The following is an 18,253-nucleotide window of genomic DNA, read 5'->3' as shown; positions in this document are numbered from 1 at the left end:
GTTTCATGTTTCCAAAATTAAGCCTGTGTTTTTTGCACGTATAAATCCGCCTACCCCGGTTCCTCCACCGCCGCGTCTCGTAGATGGGGAACCTACTTATTCGGTTAATCGTATTCTGGACTCTAGGCGGAGGGGACGCGGATTTCAGTATTTGGTGGACTGGGAAGGTTACGGTCCGGAGGAGAGAAGTTGGGTTCCTGCCAGAGACATCCTGGATCACTCCCTCATTGATGATTACAATCGACAGGTACAGGAGTCTGGGAACGTCAGGCGACGTTCCTAGAGGAGGGGGTACTGTCACGATACACAGATCAGCTGTGTTCTCATGTCTCGTGATCTGTGTACTGTTGTGTTGTACGTCATGCTCGCTCATCAGCTGCCAATCAGTCCCCACAGGTGCCGCTCATCATCTCAGTGTATATAAACTCACCGTTGTCTCTCTTCCTCTGTCAGATGATTGTTCCCCGGACCTTGGCTGTGTTTGTATTCTTGAGTTCTAGTCTTCGTTGGATGTTGTTCGTGTCTTCGTGTTCTCACGCTTTGGATTATTCACGCTTCATCACTGGACTCACCCGCTCTGGATTACTCAACACTGCACATCATCGACCATCTAGCCCCTGCCCCACCCATCCGAGAGATATCATCCATTGCACCCGTTTGTTTGTATTCTTCTGTGATATTCAATAAACTGTCATTTCGCCCTGCATTTGCTTCCTCTCCATTCATCTTGTCACAAAAATAGAAAACCACTATTTTAAATTGCAATAAAATTTCAAAATATTATAAAAAATCTGTATTTTTAATCATATAAACACAGCCTTGATGAGCAGAAAAGACTTCTTTAAAAAACATTAAAAGGTCCCAAACTTTTCAACAGTAGTGTAATTGTGAATTAACACAGTCTTTTGCATGTGATATTCTAACAAGTAAACATTTTCCTTCCCCATTTTATATTATTAATGCAACAAGTACATAAAATCCACTAGATCCTTCTGTAACAGAACATATTTTTTGCAAAGTAAGGCAAAGAGAGCTTGCAAGTTCAATTCGCTAACATTTCCTTCAGGCTATATAGCTTATTGAATGTTCCTTTCCTGTTTTCCTGTCATTTTTGGCAAAATTAATTAAATGCATCAAATTTCTTGAACCCAGAACTTATCTAGTGTCGCGGGCAGGCGTGTTTGGATCGATGCAACGTTAATGGAAAATACAAATGCATTCGCTAAAAATTCCACATCCCAAACCAAACTTTACACATCATCCGTGCTGCTATATACAGTGTCGGTAAATCTACAACCTCACAAATCGATCTTTTTGACACAATGGATGTTTGTTTCGTTTGTTTGTTTTTTACAGTAAGAAAGATTTATGACACGTTTGGTCTATTTATCTCATTATTTCGTTGATGTTTCGATGATATGATTTTTGTTCGTGTTTCTATCAGCCATGATGTGCTCATTAAATATTAATGATTCCAATCATATGAATGGCGAAATGTACTGTACATGCAGAGTATAGCCTCATGGGGGTTGTAGCACTCTCACTCCTTCTCAATTTCATACAGCCTCAGGGCAAATATTGCCCGTCAAGACTATTAAGCATCGACTAACTAATTAAAATCTAATTTATCATGAGACTTCAAGTATGGATCTACGGGCCACTTCAAGTTAACAACTCCCGTCACGTCTGGGGAGCTCCGCAGTTCTAGACTGTTCCAGAATGTCTTGGTTTTACCAAACGCAGCCGCCCTCATGTGTTCAAGTGTCCCTTGAGGTAGCCCAGGATTGAAGACGTCCTTTGTCAGCCCTAGGATGTCAATTACCTCATTAGTGACAGCTCTGAGAGTACAACCTCAGTGAAGGTGCTCCATTAAAAATGTCCAAGTCAAGGAGCCATGGTCCTCAAGCCCTGTTTTTCCATGATGTTCCACAGCTTCCGCAAGTTGGACTGAGTAATCGTGTCATCCGCCTTTAGCTGCAAGGCTCGCAGATAGTTGGCCTCTGCTTCTTGAAGTTTGCCGTTGAGATGGAGAATAGCTCCGAGGTTCATGAGGGCTGCGGGATACTGTGGAAAAAAATGGGAGAAAGTCACTTTAAGGAAGCAAATATCACCCTTTGAATACTTATTCTCAAGCAAATCCAGGTTTCAGCGAATCACTAGAATTTCTGAAATGTTTTTAGGTTCACATGTCTATAAATTTCCACAGAATCCCTGTGTTATTCTACAGTCTATAACTCTCCTGGACGCACATCATCTGTTTTACTTATGTCAGGGTTACATGAGTAATGCTGAACGCATCAGGCTTCAATGGAAACAATATGTTGACTACGCTGATTCTTCTCACATAAGGAGATTTCAATAGACGCGTAAATCAAAACCAACCTAAACTAAACCCAACATTCCACGAGTCTTGACGTGGATGTACAAAAAGACATTTCTTGCAGCACTTGGGGCTAAAAATACAGGCTGGCATGACCAAATTTTAACACTGATGTGTCAAAAAATATTTAATTGCAAGAAGGTGATGTGATTTCATTTAAAAACCATTTTTGGACATGCTTCATGCTCCACTTGCCACCTCTGAAAAGAGAGAGTCGTATATTATTTAACACTCGTGAGAATAAAACTAACACTACCTGACTTTTTAGGCCGGCTGCCATGGTTTTCCACACGGAAATGTAGAAGGAGACGATCGTTGTAGAGTTACACAACGCATGAGTAATATATTAGCACTATTTGACCCGACGCAGAGATGTCAAACCTCAAAACGAGACTGAGGGACAAATGAACTGCAAACTGTGGCATTAACTGCACTCGAGTGACACATATACCTTCCTCTCAAAACCAAATATATTCAAAGCCGTATTAGGCTGTTTTTTTTTTTTTTCTCTAGCTCTAAGTATCTAAGTGAAAAAACAACTAAAGAAAAACATAAAAGGTACTGGTAATTTTTCTGTTAGGACATTTTAAGATTGCAGAGATATTCTTTAATCCTAAAACACAACACAAACAGTACATAATTTAAAATAGCAAACACCTGTGAAAAATTAAAAAAATTCCTGTGGAAAATTCCTTCATATTAAACAGTACACTGGACCCAATTTTTACTGCCTTTTTTTTTATAGAGTGTACGCATGGAAAATGATGGATTGCTTTTTCATTGCAATTGCAAGTTTACATCTTACATTTCTGACTTTATTTTTTATTTTTTTTACTTTTTTCTTATAATTGAGAAATTGCAAATTGTGCAGAATTGTGAGATATTGTGACTTTTTATCTAGCAATTCAGACTTTTTCTCAGAATTGCGAGTTTATATCTTGCAATTCTGACTACGTAGCGTAATTGAGAGTTAAGTCAGAATTGTGAGATAAACTCGCAATTTTACAATTTTTTTCTCTAATAATTGGACTTCATAACTCGCAACTGCAAGTTTATATCTCACAATTCGGACTTGTTTCTCAGATTTGTGAGATATAAACTTGCAACTGCAAGTTAAGTCAGAATTGCAAGATATAAACTCAAAATTCTGACTTTCTTCTCAGAATTATGATATAAACTCTTGATTGCGAAAAAAACCCCCTGCAAGATTTATACTTGAAATTTAAAAAAATAAAGTTATGAGAAATGAAGTCAGAACTGCAAGATATAAACTCACAAGTCTGTCTTTTTTTCTCATAATTACAAGTTTATATCTCACAGTTGTGACTTTTTCCACATATATCTACTGAGAAATTGCAAGAAAAAAACTCAGAATTCTGAGATTTAAACCTGCAATTTTAAGAAATAGTCACAATTCTGAATTGTGAGATATAAACTCGCAATTCAGACTTTTTTTTTCCTAATTGCGAGTTTATATCTTGCAATTCTGACTTTGTAACGTAATTGAGAGTTAAGTCAGAATTGTGAGAAACTTGGAATTCTGAGAAAATATTAGTCTTTTTTCCCTTCAGAATTGGATTTATAACTCATAATTGCAAGTTTGCGAGTCTGAATTGTGAGTTTATATCTTGCAATTCCGACTTTTTTCTCAGATTTGGGAGATATAAACTTGCAATTACAAGTTATAAAGTCAAAATTGCAAGATATAAACTCAAAAAAGTCTTTATTATAATTGCAAGTTTATATCTCACAATTGTGACTTTTTAAGAATTGCAAGTTTGTCATACTTTGTATGTAATTGAATGTTAAATCAGAATTGTGAGATACAAATGCACTTCTGAGAAAAAAATGTCTTTTTTCCCCTCAGAATTTTACTTGCAAGTTTATATCTCTCAATTTTGAGAAGTCTGAATCACAGTTTATATCCCACAATTTGCGGAAAAAAAGGCAGAATTGTGAGATGCAAACGTGCAATTCTGAGGAAAAAAGTCACAATCGCGAAGTACAAAAAAAAAAAAGTCACAATTTTGAGTTTATATCTTGCAATTCTGATTTTATTTCTCTGAATTGCAACGTTTTATCTCAATTCTGAGGAAAAAAGTCGTAAGTGTGAGATGAAACTGAATTATGAATTATGAGCTTAATCGCAATTACCCTTTTAATTGTTTTATTCAGTGGCAGAAATGGGCTTTCAGATAAAAAAGGGGTTTGATTTGACAATATTTGTGATATGATTAACAGAATACTGTAAATCATAAAATAATTTTTTTTTCATGTATGAATTAATTAATTAATGCATGCATGCATATACTTTAGTTTAAATTGTAATGTGATTATCCAGTTAAACTCTTTAATGAAATTAACTCACCTAAATGTAATATTTTTATATGAACTGTAAAAAAAAATAATAAAAACAGTAAGTCTGACATCAGCGCAAAAACAGCTTCATATTAACCCCAAAACATACTAATTTTATTTTTGCACATTTGTGTTTGTGTACTTTTCAGAAGGATGTAAGGTTTGATTGTTCTTCAGATGTTTGCAGAAACCAACAACTTATATTTTTGTAGAATAGGCCCTGTGACTTTACCAGCCAAAAAACTAGCCTCTTCTAGATACTGTCAGGCAGGGGCGCCATTCGCAATTTTGGGCCCTATGACAAAATATAAAGTTGGGCCCCCCCATCACAAAAGCAGATCTCTGGGGGCCCCTAAATGGCGTGGGCCCTTAGAATTGTCCTAACTTTCCCCCCCTTAGCGGCGCCCCTGCTGTCAGGTGAGAGGAAGTGAGCAGCGGAGGGGAATCTGCCCCGCTGTGGCCCCAAGAAGTTTCCTGACCTCCCCGCTTCCTCTTCACCCTACACTCCAACCGCACAGTATCCCTCACAACACCATCCTGGCATGCAGTCACAGCATCAGCAGTACCAGATGTGGAAAGGCTCTTGGGACCTTTGTTGAAACAGCTGCTAAGGAGACAAACATCCCTGAAGACAAAAAGTCCAGACTCTGTACAACACTGAAATAAAGGCAACATTGAGGGCAAACAAAAACAAAACAAAAAACAACAACATTTACTACTAATATCAAATCATTTGAGAATTTATGTAGTTTGAGTGCTCTTCAAAGTAATAAAGGAATAACAGTTTACCATATTTTGCTATATTATACTATTGTTTTTTATCTGGTTGACTGTACAATAAATAATTCCAAGACTGCTTAAATGAAGGTTGTTTAGACTTTTCCCAAGGTTTTTTGTCTTTGTTGCCTTTATAAACACAACAAAAAACTAAAATGTTTTTTTTTTAATCTTAAGCCGACTACACTTAACAAGCTTAAGCTTCCTATCACACTTCCAAAATATTTCTAATTTTGCAACTCTGACTTTTTTTCTTGTAATTCAGTTTTTATCTCGCAATTCTGACTTTTTTCTTGCAATTACGAGTTTTTATTTCGGAATTCTGACTTTTTTCCTGCAATTCCAAGTTTATATCTTGAAATTCTTTACTTTTTTCCTCACAATTCAGAGTTTACATCTCACAATTCTGACTTTTTTATTGCAATTACGAGTTTTCAGTTCGGAATTCTGACTTTTTTTCCCCTGCAATTCCAAGTTTATATCTCGCAATTCTTTACTTTTTTTCTCACAATTCAGAGTTTTTTCTTGCAATTCTAAGTTTATTTCTCACAATTCCAAATTTATATCTTACAATTCTGAGTTTATTTCTCGCAATTCTGAGTTTATTTCTAGCAATTCTGACTTTTTTCTTGCAATTACAAGTTTTTATTTGAGAATTCTGACTTTTTTTCTCGCAATTCCAAATTTATATCTTGCAATTGAGACTTTTTTTCCACAATTCAGAGTTTATATCTTGCAATTCTGACTTTTTTCTTGCAATTTCGATTTCGCAATTCTGAGTTTTTATTTCGAAATTCTGCCTTTTTTTCCTCACAATTCTTGACTTTTTTTTTTTTTTTTTTTAGCAATTCTGAGTTTATTTCTCGCAATTCAAAATTTATATCTCGCAATTATGAGTATATTACTCACAATTCCAAGTTTATATCTCACAATTCTGACTTTTTTCCTCACAATTCTGAGTTTATATCATGCATTTCTGACCTTTTTTTTGCAAATCCGAGTTTTTATTTCGGAATTCAGACTGTTTTTCCTCGCAATTCTTCTTGTAAATTCCAAATTTATATCTCGCAATTGTGAGTTTATTTCTCGCAATTCTAAGTTCATTTCTCACAATTCCAAATTTATATCTTACAATTCTGAGTTTATATCTTGCAATTCTGACTTTTTTCTTGCAATTATGATTTTTTTTTATTTCGGAATTATGAGTTTATTTCTACGGAGCCCCTAAGGGGACGTGGAGCAAAAATTAAATAAAGTTTAAAAAAACTAAACTTTAAAAAAAATTCTGTACATGAAGGTTTTCGCGTGAGCACATGAAAGTTTCAAGTGAGCACATGAAACTAAACTTTAGATTTTTTTTACTCTGACGTCCCCTTAGGGGCTCCGTATATTTCTGTCAATTCTTGCCTTTTTTTTTTTTTTTTTTTCAATTCTGAGTTCTTTTTCTCGCAATTCCAAATTTATATCTTGCAATTGAGACTTTTTTTCCCACAATTCAGAGTTTATATCTCACAATTCTGACTTTTTTCTTGCAATTCCGATTTTGCAATTCCGACTTTTTATTTAGAAATTCTGACTTTTTTTCCTCGCAATTCTTGACTTTATTTCTCGTAAATTCAAAATTTATATCTCGCAATTCTGAGTTTATTTCTCGCAATTTCACGTTTATATCTTGCAATTATGACTATTTTTCCTGGAATTCTGAGTTTATCTGGTTGACTGTACAATAAAGAATTCCAAGACTGTTTAAATGAAGGTTGATTAGACTTTTTCCAAGTTTTTTTGTCTTTGCTGCCATCATAAACACAACAAAAAAACTAAAGTTTTTTAAAATCTTAAGCCAACTACACCTAACAAGCTTAAGCTTCCTATGAGCCTGCCAAAATATTTCTAATTTCCTGCATTTCCATTTTTCCATTTTACACTTCTGTCTGGTGAACAGGGAAACTTCCTTTCAGGCAGCTGTACACGGAACATCAAACGCGTCCACATATTCCAAAGAAATCAAACAACTGTGTGTTTTGCGAACCTCACAGTACACTTCCCTGACATACTGCGTCTCTTTAAAGTTTGAGACTAATGCTGTGAAAACAAACCCCAAAACCGCCAGCAGAGCTTGTACAGTTGGTCACTGATGGGGAGCAGTTGAGTCACACCAATCAATTACGTTCAACCACCATGTGTGCGCATGGCACACGTCCCACGTGCGGCAAGGCTGGGGTACTTACATTGGGTCTCAGGTTGGCTGCTTGTCTGTAGTACTTCTCTGCTGCATCATTGAGGCTGGCTTGCCTGAAAGAGCAAATAAACATTGTGTGTTACTTTACCGTGTTGCACAAGTTTATCGCTGGCCATTAAACGGGACCATTTGTTGACCAACTTTAATGCCATGGAAAACTGCCCGACTTCACAATTTCTGAGCAGAAAATGCATCCTCATTTCTTAGTTCATGACCTACAACCTACTGGATGCTCTTTGAAGATCTTTATCTTCTTTACAACCCAAAGGTTTTATTTTTTCATGGAAAAAAAGCCCCATCCTCTAGCTGCTTGTACCTGCTGGTAGCAATATCTTCTTTTCGAAGAGAGTTCAATATGGAGACAATGAGCGTCGGCCAAGAAAGACTGGGTTGTAATGATGAAAGAGAGCTGAAGATTTCCTTTATTTATGATAGATGACCGCTTTTCTTATACTGGCTGCTTTTATAAACCCTCCTTCATCCTCAGTAAAACTGTGCTGAAAAGAGCTAAGGTTAAATGCTTCAAGAAATATCTTTTTATTAAGGTAAAGTAGTATGTACTGTACTTGAAATATTCAAGCAGTGAGATGATGGATAAACTATATGTGTGGAAAACATTCCAGTTTCTTAACCTTGACATGAGGGAAGAGAGATGAATGAGGAAGAAGATAAATGAAGACATTGTGTTGATTTACAATTCAGGAGGAAATTTCTACAAGCAAAGCTGAAGATATTATGGAGTTAAAAAGACTCATTGCATGTGCATGTCGATTCTCAACTTTCTCACTGTGCTATTCTGAATAAAAACGCCAAAAATTAAATCAAGTGCTGAGTGGGAGAATGTATTGGGTCATGGTGAACTCTGAACAGCTAAAGGTGTTTCCCTTTGTACAGTAAGAGACGGCACATTCAGGTCACAACGTCAGTGGCTTTGTGAAAAATCAGCTGTTATAGAAGAAGGTTACAATGTCCTAATAGCTGGTCTACTAAAAATAATAATAACAATAAAGACAAAAATAATATATATATATATAAAAAACATATTAAAATGCGATATTATATCTTCCAATTCTGACTTTTTTCTTGCAATTCTGAGTTTATATCTCGAGATTCTTTTTTGTTGCAATTCCAAGTTTATATCTCGCAATTCTTGACCTTTTTCCCGCAATTCTAAGTTTATACCTTGCAATTCTGACTTTTTTCCCTTGCAATTCCAAGTTTTTATCTTGCAATTCTTGACTTTTTTCCTTGCAATTCCAATTTTATATCTTGCAATTCTTTACTTTTTTTCTTGCAATTCCAAGTTTTTTTCTCTTTTTTTCTCTTAATTCCAAATTTATATCTCGCAATTAAGACTTTTTTCTTGCAATTCTGAGTTAATTTCTCGCAATTCTGACTTTTTTTCACAATTCCAAATTTATATCTTGCAATTTTTCCTTTTTTCCTTGAAATTACGAGTTTATATTTCGCAATTCTGATTTTTTTTCTTGCAATTACGAGTTTATATCTCGCAATTCAGATTTTTTTCTCACAATTCTGAGCTTATGTCTTGCAATTTACATTTTTTCCCTCACAATTCCGAGTTTATATCTTGCAATGCTAGACTTTTTTCCCCTCACAATTCCAAGTTTATATCTTACAATTCTTTTTTCCTTGCAATTCTTGACTTTTTTCTTCACAAATCCGAGTTTATATATCGCAATTCTGACTTTTTTTCTTGCAATTCTGAATTTATATCTTGGAATTCTGACTTTTTTCTTGCAATTTCGAATTTATTTCTCACAATTATGTATTTTTTCTAAGAATTGTAAGATATAAACTTAGAATTGGAAGTTATAAAGTCCAATTCTAAAAGGAAAAAACACTGATTAGTCTCAGAATTGTTTATATCTCTCTATTCTGACTTGACTCGCAATTGCAAGTTCTGAGATAAACATGCATTTTGGAGAAAAAAAGTCAGAATTCTGACTTTATTTCTCAGAATTGCAACTTCATTCTTCATTGAGAGTTCTCAATTCCCAATTCTGGAAAAAAAAAAGTCAGAATTGTGAGATGTAAAGTGTAAGTCCCAATTACTTTTTCACTGTTTTATTATGTGGCAGAAATAAGATTCCATAAAAAAATGCTCATCTAGATCAGTGATTTTCAAATAAAGTCTAGTGATGCCAAGTTGGTTTGTGGGTCAACAAAAATAAAATGATAAATAAACAACAAAACAAAAAAAATTAGAAGAACAAAATAATAGCTGCTTAAAAATATTTGAAACATGAATTACATATGAAAAAATAATATTTACACATTTACTGTATTAAATTTAGTGCAATGACATTATAAAGATAACATGTGACATTTATTTTTTTCACTCTCTCACGCAGTATGAATGAGTTTTAAAATATACAGCTGTCTTCATCAAAAAGTTTAAAACCCCTCATTTAGATGCATCCATCTTGAAAAGAAATGATTTGTCTTCCTTCTGAAATCCTGAAATGTCCCTACTGGCCTGACATTTCCTGAACATATATGGGTAAAAATGACCTGTTAACTTTAAAATCTAAGAAAAACTAAGAAAAAAAAAAGTTACATACAAATCTATGGGATGACGGGTTCTCAACCGTGGACTTAAGCATTTAACCAGAACCATGTGTTACTATTCACCCACCACAATTCTGTTTTACAATCCTTTCCTCCTAAACGATGAGTCTGTGTAATTTTCACATTCACATGTACGCAATAAAACGTGGCTTGATCATGACCACAATTGTCTGCAGGGATAGAGGATTCTGTTATAATCAACAGTGGGAAAGTGACCACCCTTTAACACAGAATCAAAACTGTGTTAGGACTGAGCTGGTCCTCATGACCGCAACTGCAATATATAGTGAAAATCTAAAAGACAGCATCAACTCGACCTCCCTAAGTCAGATATAAACCTCCAAAATACAATAAACCAAATGTTTAATTTTTGCCAACCAAACTTTTCCTCCATCTTACCACAGTCTACTCATTATTTCATTCCAAAGTGGTCACCAACCTTCCGAGAATAAGCATAAAACAATTCATGACCCATTGATGTAACAATGCAAGACTGCATTACATGAGAGCTTCCATGGTAGAAAGCTATAGAAATTGCTCACAAACAAATGAAGAGCTGGATTAATAAAAGGAGCAATGCTCACAGGAGGCAATTTGTCTCAAATCTGACAGCAATTGTCTTTTGGAAGGAGGTGAAATTGTTACAAAAGTGGTGCTTTAAATAAGATTAATTTAGACTTCAAGGTAAAAGAGAGCCTTTTAGCAGACTGTAAACTATTAAGACTGTCAGAATGCTAAAATCCTCTCTAAGACGCATTTAAAATTCCCCCCTTTAAGGAATAGTTCACAAATAAATGAAAATTTGCTTTATTTATCCAACCTTAGGCCTTTCTCACAATTCCGAGTTTATATCTCGCAATTCAGATTTTTTCCTCGCAATTCCAAATTTTTAGCTTGGAATTCTGACTGTTTAAATCTCACAATTCCGAGGTTATATCTTTAAATACTGATTTTTTTCCTCACAATTCCGAGTTTATATCTTGCAATTCTGACAGTTTCTCTACAATTCTATCTTTTTTCTCGCAATTCTGACTTTTTTCTTGCAATTCCAAGTTTTTAGCTTGGAATTCCGACTGTTTATCTCACAATTCCGAGTTCATATCTCGCATTTCTGACTTTCTTCTTGCAATTCCAAGTTTTTAGCTCGGATTCTGACTGTTTATCTTGCATTTCCGAGTTTATATCTTGCAATTCTGACTTTTTTTCCTCACAACTTAGAGTTTTTAGCTCGGAATTCTGACTGTTTATCTCACAATTCTGAGTTTATATCTTGCAATTCTGACTTTTTCCCTCACAATTCCGAGTTTATATCTTGCAATTTTGACTTTTTTTCTTGCAATTCCGAGTTTATCTCACAATTCTGACTATTTTCTCGCAATTCCGAGTTTATATCTTGCAATTCTGACTTTTTTTCTCGCAATTCTGACTTTTTTCTCGCAATTCCAAGTTTTTAGCTTGGAATTCTGGCTGTTTAACTAGCAATTCCGAGTTTATATCTTGCAATTCTGACTTTTTTCCCCCACAATTCCGAGTTTATATCTTGCAATTCTGACTTTTTTTCTTGCAGTTCCGACTTTCTCACAATTCCAAGTTTTTAGCTCGGAATTCTGACTGTTTATCTCACAATTCTGAGTTTATATCTTGCAATTCTGACTTTTTCCCTCACAATTCTGAGTTTATATCTTGCAATTCTGACTTTTTTCTTGGAATTCCGAGTTCATCTCACAATTCTGACTATTTTCCTGCAATTCTGAGTTTATATCTTGCAATTCTGACTTTTTTTCTCGCAATTCTGACTTTTTTCTTGAAATTCCAAGTTTTTAGCTTGGAATTCTGACTGTTTATGTCGTAATTCCGAGTTTATATCTTGCGATTCTGACATTTTTTTCCTCACAATTCCAAGTTTTTCTCACAATTCGGACTATTTTCCCGCAATTCTGAGTTTATATCTTGCAATTCTGACTTTTTTTTTTTCTCGCAATTCTGAAATTTTTCTCGCAATTCCAAGTTTTTAGCTCGGAATTCTGACTGTTTATCTTGCAATTCTGAGTTTATATCTTGCAATTCTGACTTTTTTTTCCACACAATCCCTAGTTTTTAGCTCGGAATTCCGACTGTTTATCTCGCAATTCTGACTTTTTTCCTCACAATTCCGAGTTTATATCTCGCATATGTAACTTTTCCCCTCACAATTTCGAGTTTATTTCTCGCAATTCTGACTTTCTCACAATTCCGAGTTTATATCTCGGCATTCTGACTTTTTCCCCCTCACATTTCCAAGTTTATACCTCGCAATTCTGACTTTTTTTCCTCACAATTCTGAGTATATATTTTGCAATTCAGACTTTTTTTCTTGCAATTACGACTTTATATCTCACAATTCTTGGCTTTTTTTCTTGCAATTCCAAGTTTATGTCATGCAAATTGACTTTTTTCCTGCAATTCTGAGTATATATCACGCAAGTCCATCAATTAACATCTTGTAAAACAAATTTGCATGTTTGTAAGAAACAAATCCATCACAATTTAACTTTAAAGCATAGCTTTTGGCCAAAATACAAGTCCATAATCCATAACACATCAACTAAATCTGATACTTCTACAGACAAACAAACAAAACAATATGGAAGAACTTGTTTTGAAGTAGTAAAATGTGACATTTTACATTGCTTGGCATAGACACAGTTTGGCCGGGGTTTCAAATAACCACTGTTCGTTTGAAGAGGGCAAGTAACTGATAGTAAGGAAGCAAACTTGTCGGTGCAGACGGGCCCCTGAGAGCCGTAAGAAAATGCCGCACATCTGAGGCGGCCTCGTGCTTCCCCACCCCATTCAAATTCGCCTCCCCATCTGAGACCCTTCTGCAAGTTCTTCCAAGACAAACACACCAGGAACCTGATCTTCAAATGAGTCAGACCGCAAGCTAGCACGAAGGCAGGGGACAGGCCTAAGACTGCAATTAACAATCGAGTGTTCTTGTTGCATAAAGCACCATGCAAAATCTGCTGTAGGGTTAGAATACTTTTTAGGAAGTGTGTAACTATATACCATGTGAACGCCATGTAGTAATTATGAGAAGTGTATTCAACAGAAACCTCGAGGCGAGAGTATTAATGCAGGCTTTCCATTACATGTCCTGTGGTGCAAATGGTAAAAAAAGAAAGTATCCATGCAAATGGATAGGAGAAAAGAGTAAAAGAAAAAGTGAAAGATAGAAAAACATCCTATAGCGGAGCAGGTTTTGCTTCAGGATCCTGGCTTCATTGGACATCAAGGTGGCAACCCAATATAGTATCAATATTTTATATATATATATATATATATATATATATATATATATATATATATATATATATATATATATATATATAAGCGGTGGGCATAGATTAATTTTTTTAATCTAGATTAATCTAGATTAAATCTTGAAATTAATCTAGATTAATCTAGATTAAAATGGCTAATTTGAATTATGCTGAAGGCATTCAGAATATGTGTGCTACCCAAATAATGACTAAAATTAAGTCTTCGAGAACGGGTTTCTCAAGCCAGGTGGCACATTAGACCAGGCGCTCATCTCCTGTTTCCAAAATGCATTACAAACTGCTTGACAATTGCATTTACAACACAATTAACTATACAAACTTGTGTAACCAAGTACTTCTGCGCAAAAGGCTGTACGACGTGCGCGTTCCAGTAAAATACACAGGCGCGCGGGTATGGATTATGTGATGATGCGTGCATCTTCCAATAAACTGCGTTGCTTTTAGAAGCGTCAATTCAGTTGTTGCATATAGTTTAATGTCTTTATTTCGGGATTATCAAAGTAAATTATAACTCAAACTTGAGATTTTACTGGGGCACAGCAGATTTTCACTGGGGCACGTGCCCAAGTAAAAAGGGTCTAGCAACGCACGCACCTGCCCTGAAGCGGCTAACTGCATCCATGTCTGCGCGTCTCATTTGATGTGGTCATTTCACAGAAGTTGAAGACTTGTTCTCGCCCCCTACATTGCAATTCAACTAGATATACGTCATCCGCGCTAAAATATCAAGGTGAAAGTCATCATATCTTGCGTAGTTTAGACCCAGCTCCCAACACAACTTTGAGAATAGATTAACGGCGATATTTTTTTTATCGCGCGATATGAGTCTCACGTTAACGCAGCACGTTAACGCCGATAACGGCCCACCACTAATATATATATATATATGTATATGTATGTATGTATGTATGTATGTACAGGGTGCGATTTGCCGGGGGGGATTTCCCCCCCTCTGGTCTATGCATCCCTGCCTCTGCTGAATTATTTTTATTCACGGTGGGGATTAAACGTCCTGTGGAGCCGCTGCTATGCCCCGATTTAAATCAAATTATTGACGATGCGTGCTTTAGAGTCGTCCGGATCAAGTGATTCGCTGTACGCACTTTGAAGTTAAACGTTCTGAATCAAATGATTCATGATAAGATTGTGAATCTTTTTGCGACGCAGTGGTTTACTGATTCTGAGTTTCCAAAAAGCTCTGTTGATACTTTGCTGACCTTCTCTATAAAATGTATTCGTTGTTTAAAATTAAATCATTACTATTAATAGGCATAACTTACAATGTTTTCATTACATAATACAGCTTCCATCGTATTAAAAACATTTCATGACCTGACTTGCCTAAAAAGACGGGTAGCCTATATAATGCGCATTGTTAACAGATTACACTAACAGTTTGGTCAACCTCTGCCTATGGAGAGAGAAAAGAAGTTTTCAAAAGCATCCCCCCCCTCTGTTTTTTTCACAAATCACACCCTGTATGTGTTTGTGTTATATATATATATTTATTTATTTATAAATCAAATTATTGAATTCAATTGAATTTTTGGATTTGAACTGAATTTGTATTTTTTTTTTAAAAGTGGAATTGCAAACAGAGACCAGTCATAAAAATGTAATTTGCTGTATAACGTGGAATGTCACGGAATTTGCACATATAATAAATAATAAGCAGGAAAAAAATAATATAAAAAAATAATCGATAAACCAGGGACACAATCTACACAACTTAAACAATTTAACAGCAATTTATTAAAGGTTTATCAAAATAAATTTAAGGCCCTATGATTTTCAATTTTGAAATTTGTCACTAAATTTAACACTAAAAGTTTCCCATTAAAAAAAAAAAATGAATGAAGAAATAAATAAACTAATAAATATTTATCTATCTATGAAACCAAACCTATCCTTCTCTGTCTCTATGTATTTAATATATTTGTATCTTAATATTTTCCACTACTAAAAGTTTTAGTATTAAAGTATTTAATGTTTAATGCTTTTATTTTTTTTTCCTGCCGGTTGCAACCCTGTAAAAACAAACCAGGGACACATTTTTGGTTCGCAACCACCAGCTGACAACCGGTATGCCTGTTATGTGCTATAGAAACGTTTATGCTTAGTCCAGGGCCCGTATTCATAAAGATTCTAAGAATCCTCTCAGAAAGCTTTTATTTTAGCTTAAAAACTCCTACGTAAAAGTTTTAGCTTAAGAGTGATTCAGGATCAATCTAAGAGCAACTCTGAGCAAAGAAAAGACAAAAACTTTTATCTTAGTGTGGAGGCGGGGTTGACCCCGTTGCTAGCGATGACACAGCATTTTAAACACTGTGATTGGTTGGTTGTCCAAGAAGGAAATAAAAGAGTACTTTTAAGTGTAGGGTCTAGTTTAAGCCTTCACTTTGAAATTATAGGCATCATTTTTCCTGTTTTACCGCAACACACATATTATATAAGTTTATATATTTTATATGTTTATATATATTTTTGTTTACCACGCCGCTAATGTTGTATTTAATGTATTTGATAGGTAATGAACAGCAGCACATTAAGGTTGTGAAAGTGCTGTAATTGTTTGTGTGATCTCTTTGCTTATAGAAGGTTGTGAACATACCCAAATTATTACTGCTGCATAGTTGCATTGTTTCCAGTTGCCAAATAAGTTCATGTAATAAATGTAGTGATTTCTTCCATTTCTGCACTATGGCATTTCTGCACTATGTCAGAGATGTTAGCATGTCTCTAATAAAATAAGTCACAAACATTATCTCTGCACAATCTCATGTGTAGCATCAGTGAAATCACTGTCATGCATTGTGTGCAAATATTGCATTGCCCTCCTCATGCTTTGTCAGTGTTATCCACTGCTAAAGAAACTCTTAAGCCTCTTAAAAGTCCTCTTCCCTACTCCTAACAATTTGGACCTTAAGACCTCTTTTAAGGGTTAAGATTCTTTCTGAATTACTTTTTTCTTTACTAGGATCTTTTCTTTAATTTTAAGGGAAAACGCCCACTTTTCTAAGAATTCTCTTAGAATTTTGTCACTAGGAGCAACTCTTTGCACTAAGATTCTTTATGAATACGGGCCCAGGAGTTTGGGTATTTAATCATAGAAAAAAAAAAGTTGTCCATATGGATTTAGCATGTCCTCCTCACCTGAGCATGTGAGCTGCACTGAAAACCACATCAAATTCTTCACTGTCCAACTGGGCGGCTTTCTCTGCCATTTCAGCTGCCTCCAAAAGCCGCGACTCCTCCAGCAAAAACTGACCTGAGGAAAGAAAAAAAAGCGGGGGGAATTTCATTTTATATTTGCTTTTACTCCTTCGGAAAGACAAATGTGAAATATTTCCTTTGGCTGTGGGATGGATAGTTTGGTCTGCCCTCTCAATGATTCTGTGAAACATGAGATAGCAAGGGCGCTGCACGCAGCGCGAACCATCTGACAGACCATTTGTCCAATTGAGATTTCTCCGATAGGCATGTTTCCGTGACAAATTAAATGCTTACTCCTGTAAGGTTGCGGAAAGGCTGGGATCTGAAACCTCTGCAGTATCGTTGCTAGAGGCATCGTTCAAGACTGAAGTGGAATAAATAGCCTGTTGCTATTTGGCGAAGCGGCTCTCCACACTTCTATACGCTCCCGGGCCAAAACCAAACATATTTTCCCAAACAGAAATGACTGAAGTAGAAACCTAAGAAACGATGTAATACAAAGCGAAGATCGCTAGAACACTGTCATTGATTATGACATTATTGGAAGGCACAAATGGTTTTATAGCAATTTTACAAAAATCTGGCATGAAGCAGCTCTTTTCAAATGACAGTGGCGGTCATATCATGCAAAGCGGAAAATACAAAGAAGACGCCACGTTCTCCCGTCAGTGGTTATGCACTAGAGAACAATAGAAGGAAATACAAGATCATCCTTATGGCCTTTGGATAGTACATGTTCTAAAGATGTCTGATCAGACACGTACTAAATTATATTACGCAGATGCCTTGGCAGCGATCGAGTGGAAAACATATTGTTGGGGTTAGCCTGTGATACAGTGTTTATCTGGACAAAATCCATACATGGGAGCATCCAGGGACAGGTCAACTATAAAAATGTAAGATTTGAGGAAAAACGATACAAGGTGGACTCGTATGTTGAGATGAAAAAATCATTAAATTGTAAACTTTACTGTATATTTTAAAATACTTTTCATTAAAAACATACTGTATATTGCTAACATTTGTTCAAATGTTTAAAAGTCTTGTCTGACCATTTGACAGTGTGAAGTTTTTGTGGCACTTTTCATATTATCAACTAAAATGTTATTTTCATAAACATTTCCATTGTAGTCACAGCAAAAGTGACTAAAATTAAAAAAGGCAGTACAAAAAGTGATTAAACTAACATGTTCATCAAAAACTATGACTAAAAAATTAACACTGAAAATAAAGATGTGATGCACAAAAAGATAAAGAAAAATAATTTGAGAAAATCTATGAAATCAGTTTTATTTTTCCCTAAATTCCACTTTTTTTGCTTTAATTTTTCTAGACCTACTTTTGCTGATCAAAAAGCATGTCAAATCAACT

The 18,253-nt window shown here is 35.3% G+C and overlaps 1 protein-coding gene across 1 annotated transcript in view; it reads right to left on the bottom strand.

Moving 5' to 3' along the window:
• Nucleotides 1-790: 790 nt before the first annotated feature.
• Nucleotides 791-18,253, bottom strand: part of tmtc2b (transmembrane O-mannosyltransferase targeting cadherins 2b) — a 181,425-nt gene continuing 163,962 nt past the window's right edge. Inside the window, exons 14-16 of the mRNA XM_073850203.1 lie at nucleotides 16,823-16,937; nucleotides 7,744-7,807; nucleotides 791-2,064 (exon numbers count right to left, since the gene is read on the bottom strand). Of these exons, the coding sequence (XP_073706304.1) occupies nucleotides 1,885-2,064; nucleotides 7,744-7,807; nucleotides 16,823-16,937 (359 nt within the window). The 3' untranslated portion in view covers nucleotides 791-1,884. The remainder of the gene's footprint in view (nucleotides 2,065-7,743; nucleotides 7,808-16,822; nucleotides 16,938-18,253) is intronic.

Source organism: Garra rufa, chromosome 11 (genome assembly GCF_049309525.1).
Source record: "Garra rufa chromosome 11, GarRuf1.0, whole genome shotgun sequence".
Classification (NCBI taxonomy): Eukaryota; Metazoa; Chordata; class Actinopteri; order Cypriniformes; family Cyprinidae; genus Garra; species Garra rufa.
The sequence above is the reverse complement of the archived record's forward strand: the minus strand, read 5'-3'. Positions and strand labels throughout refer to the sequence as shown.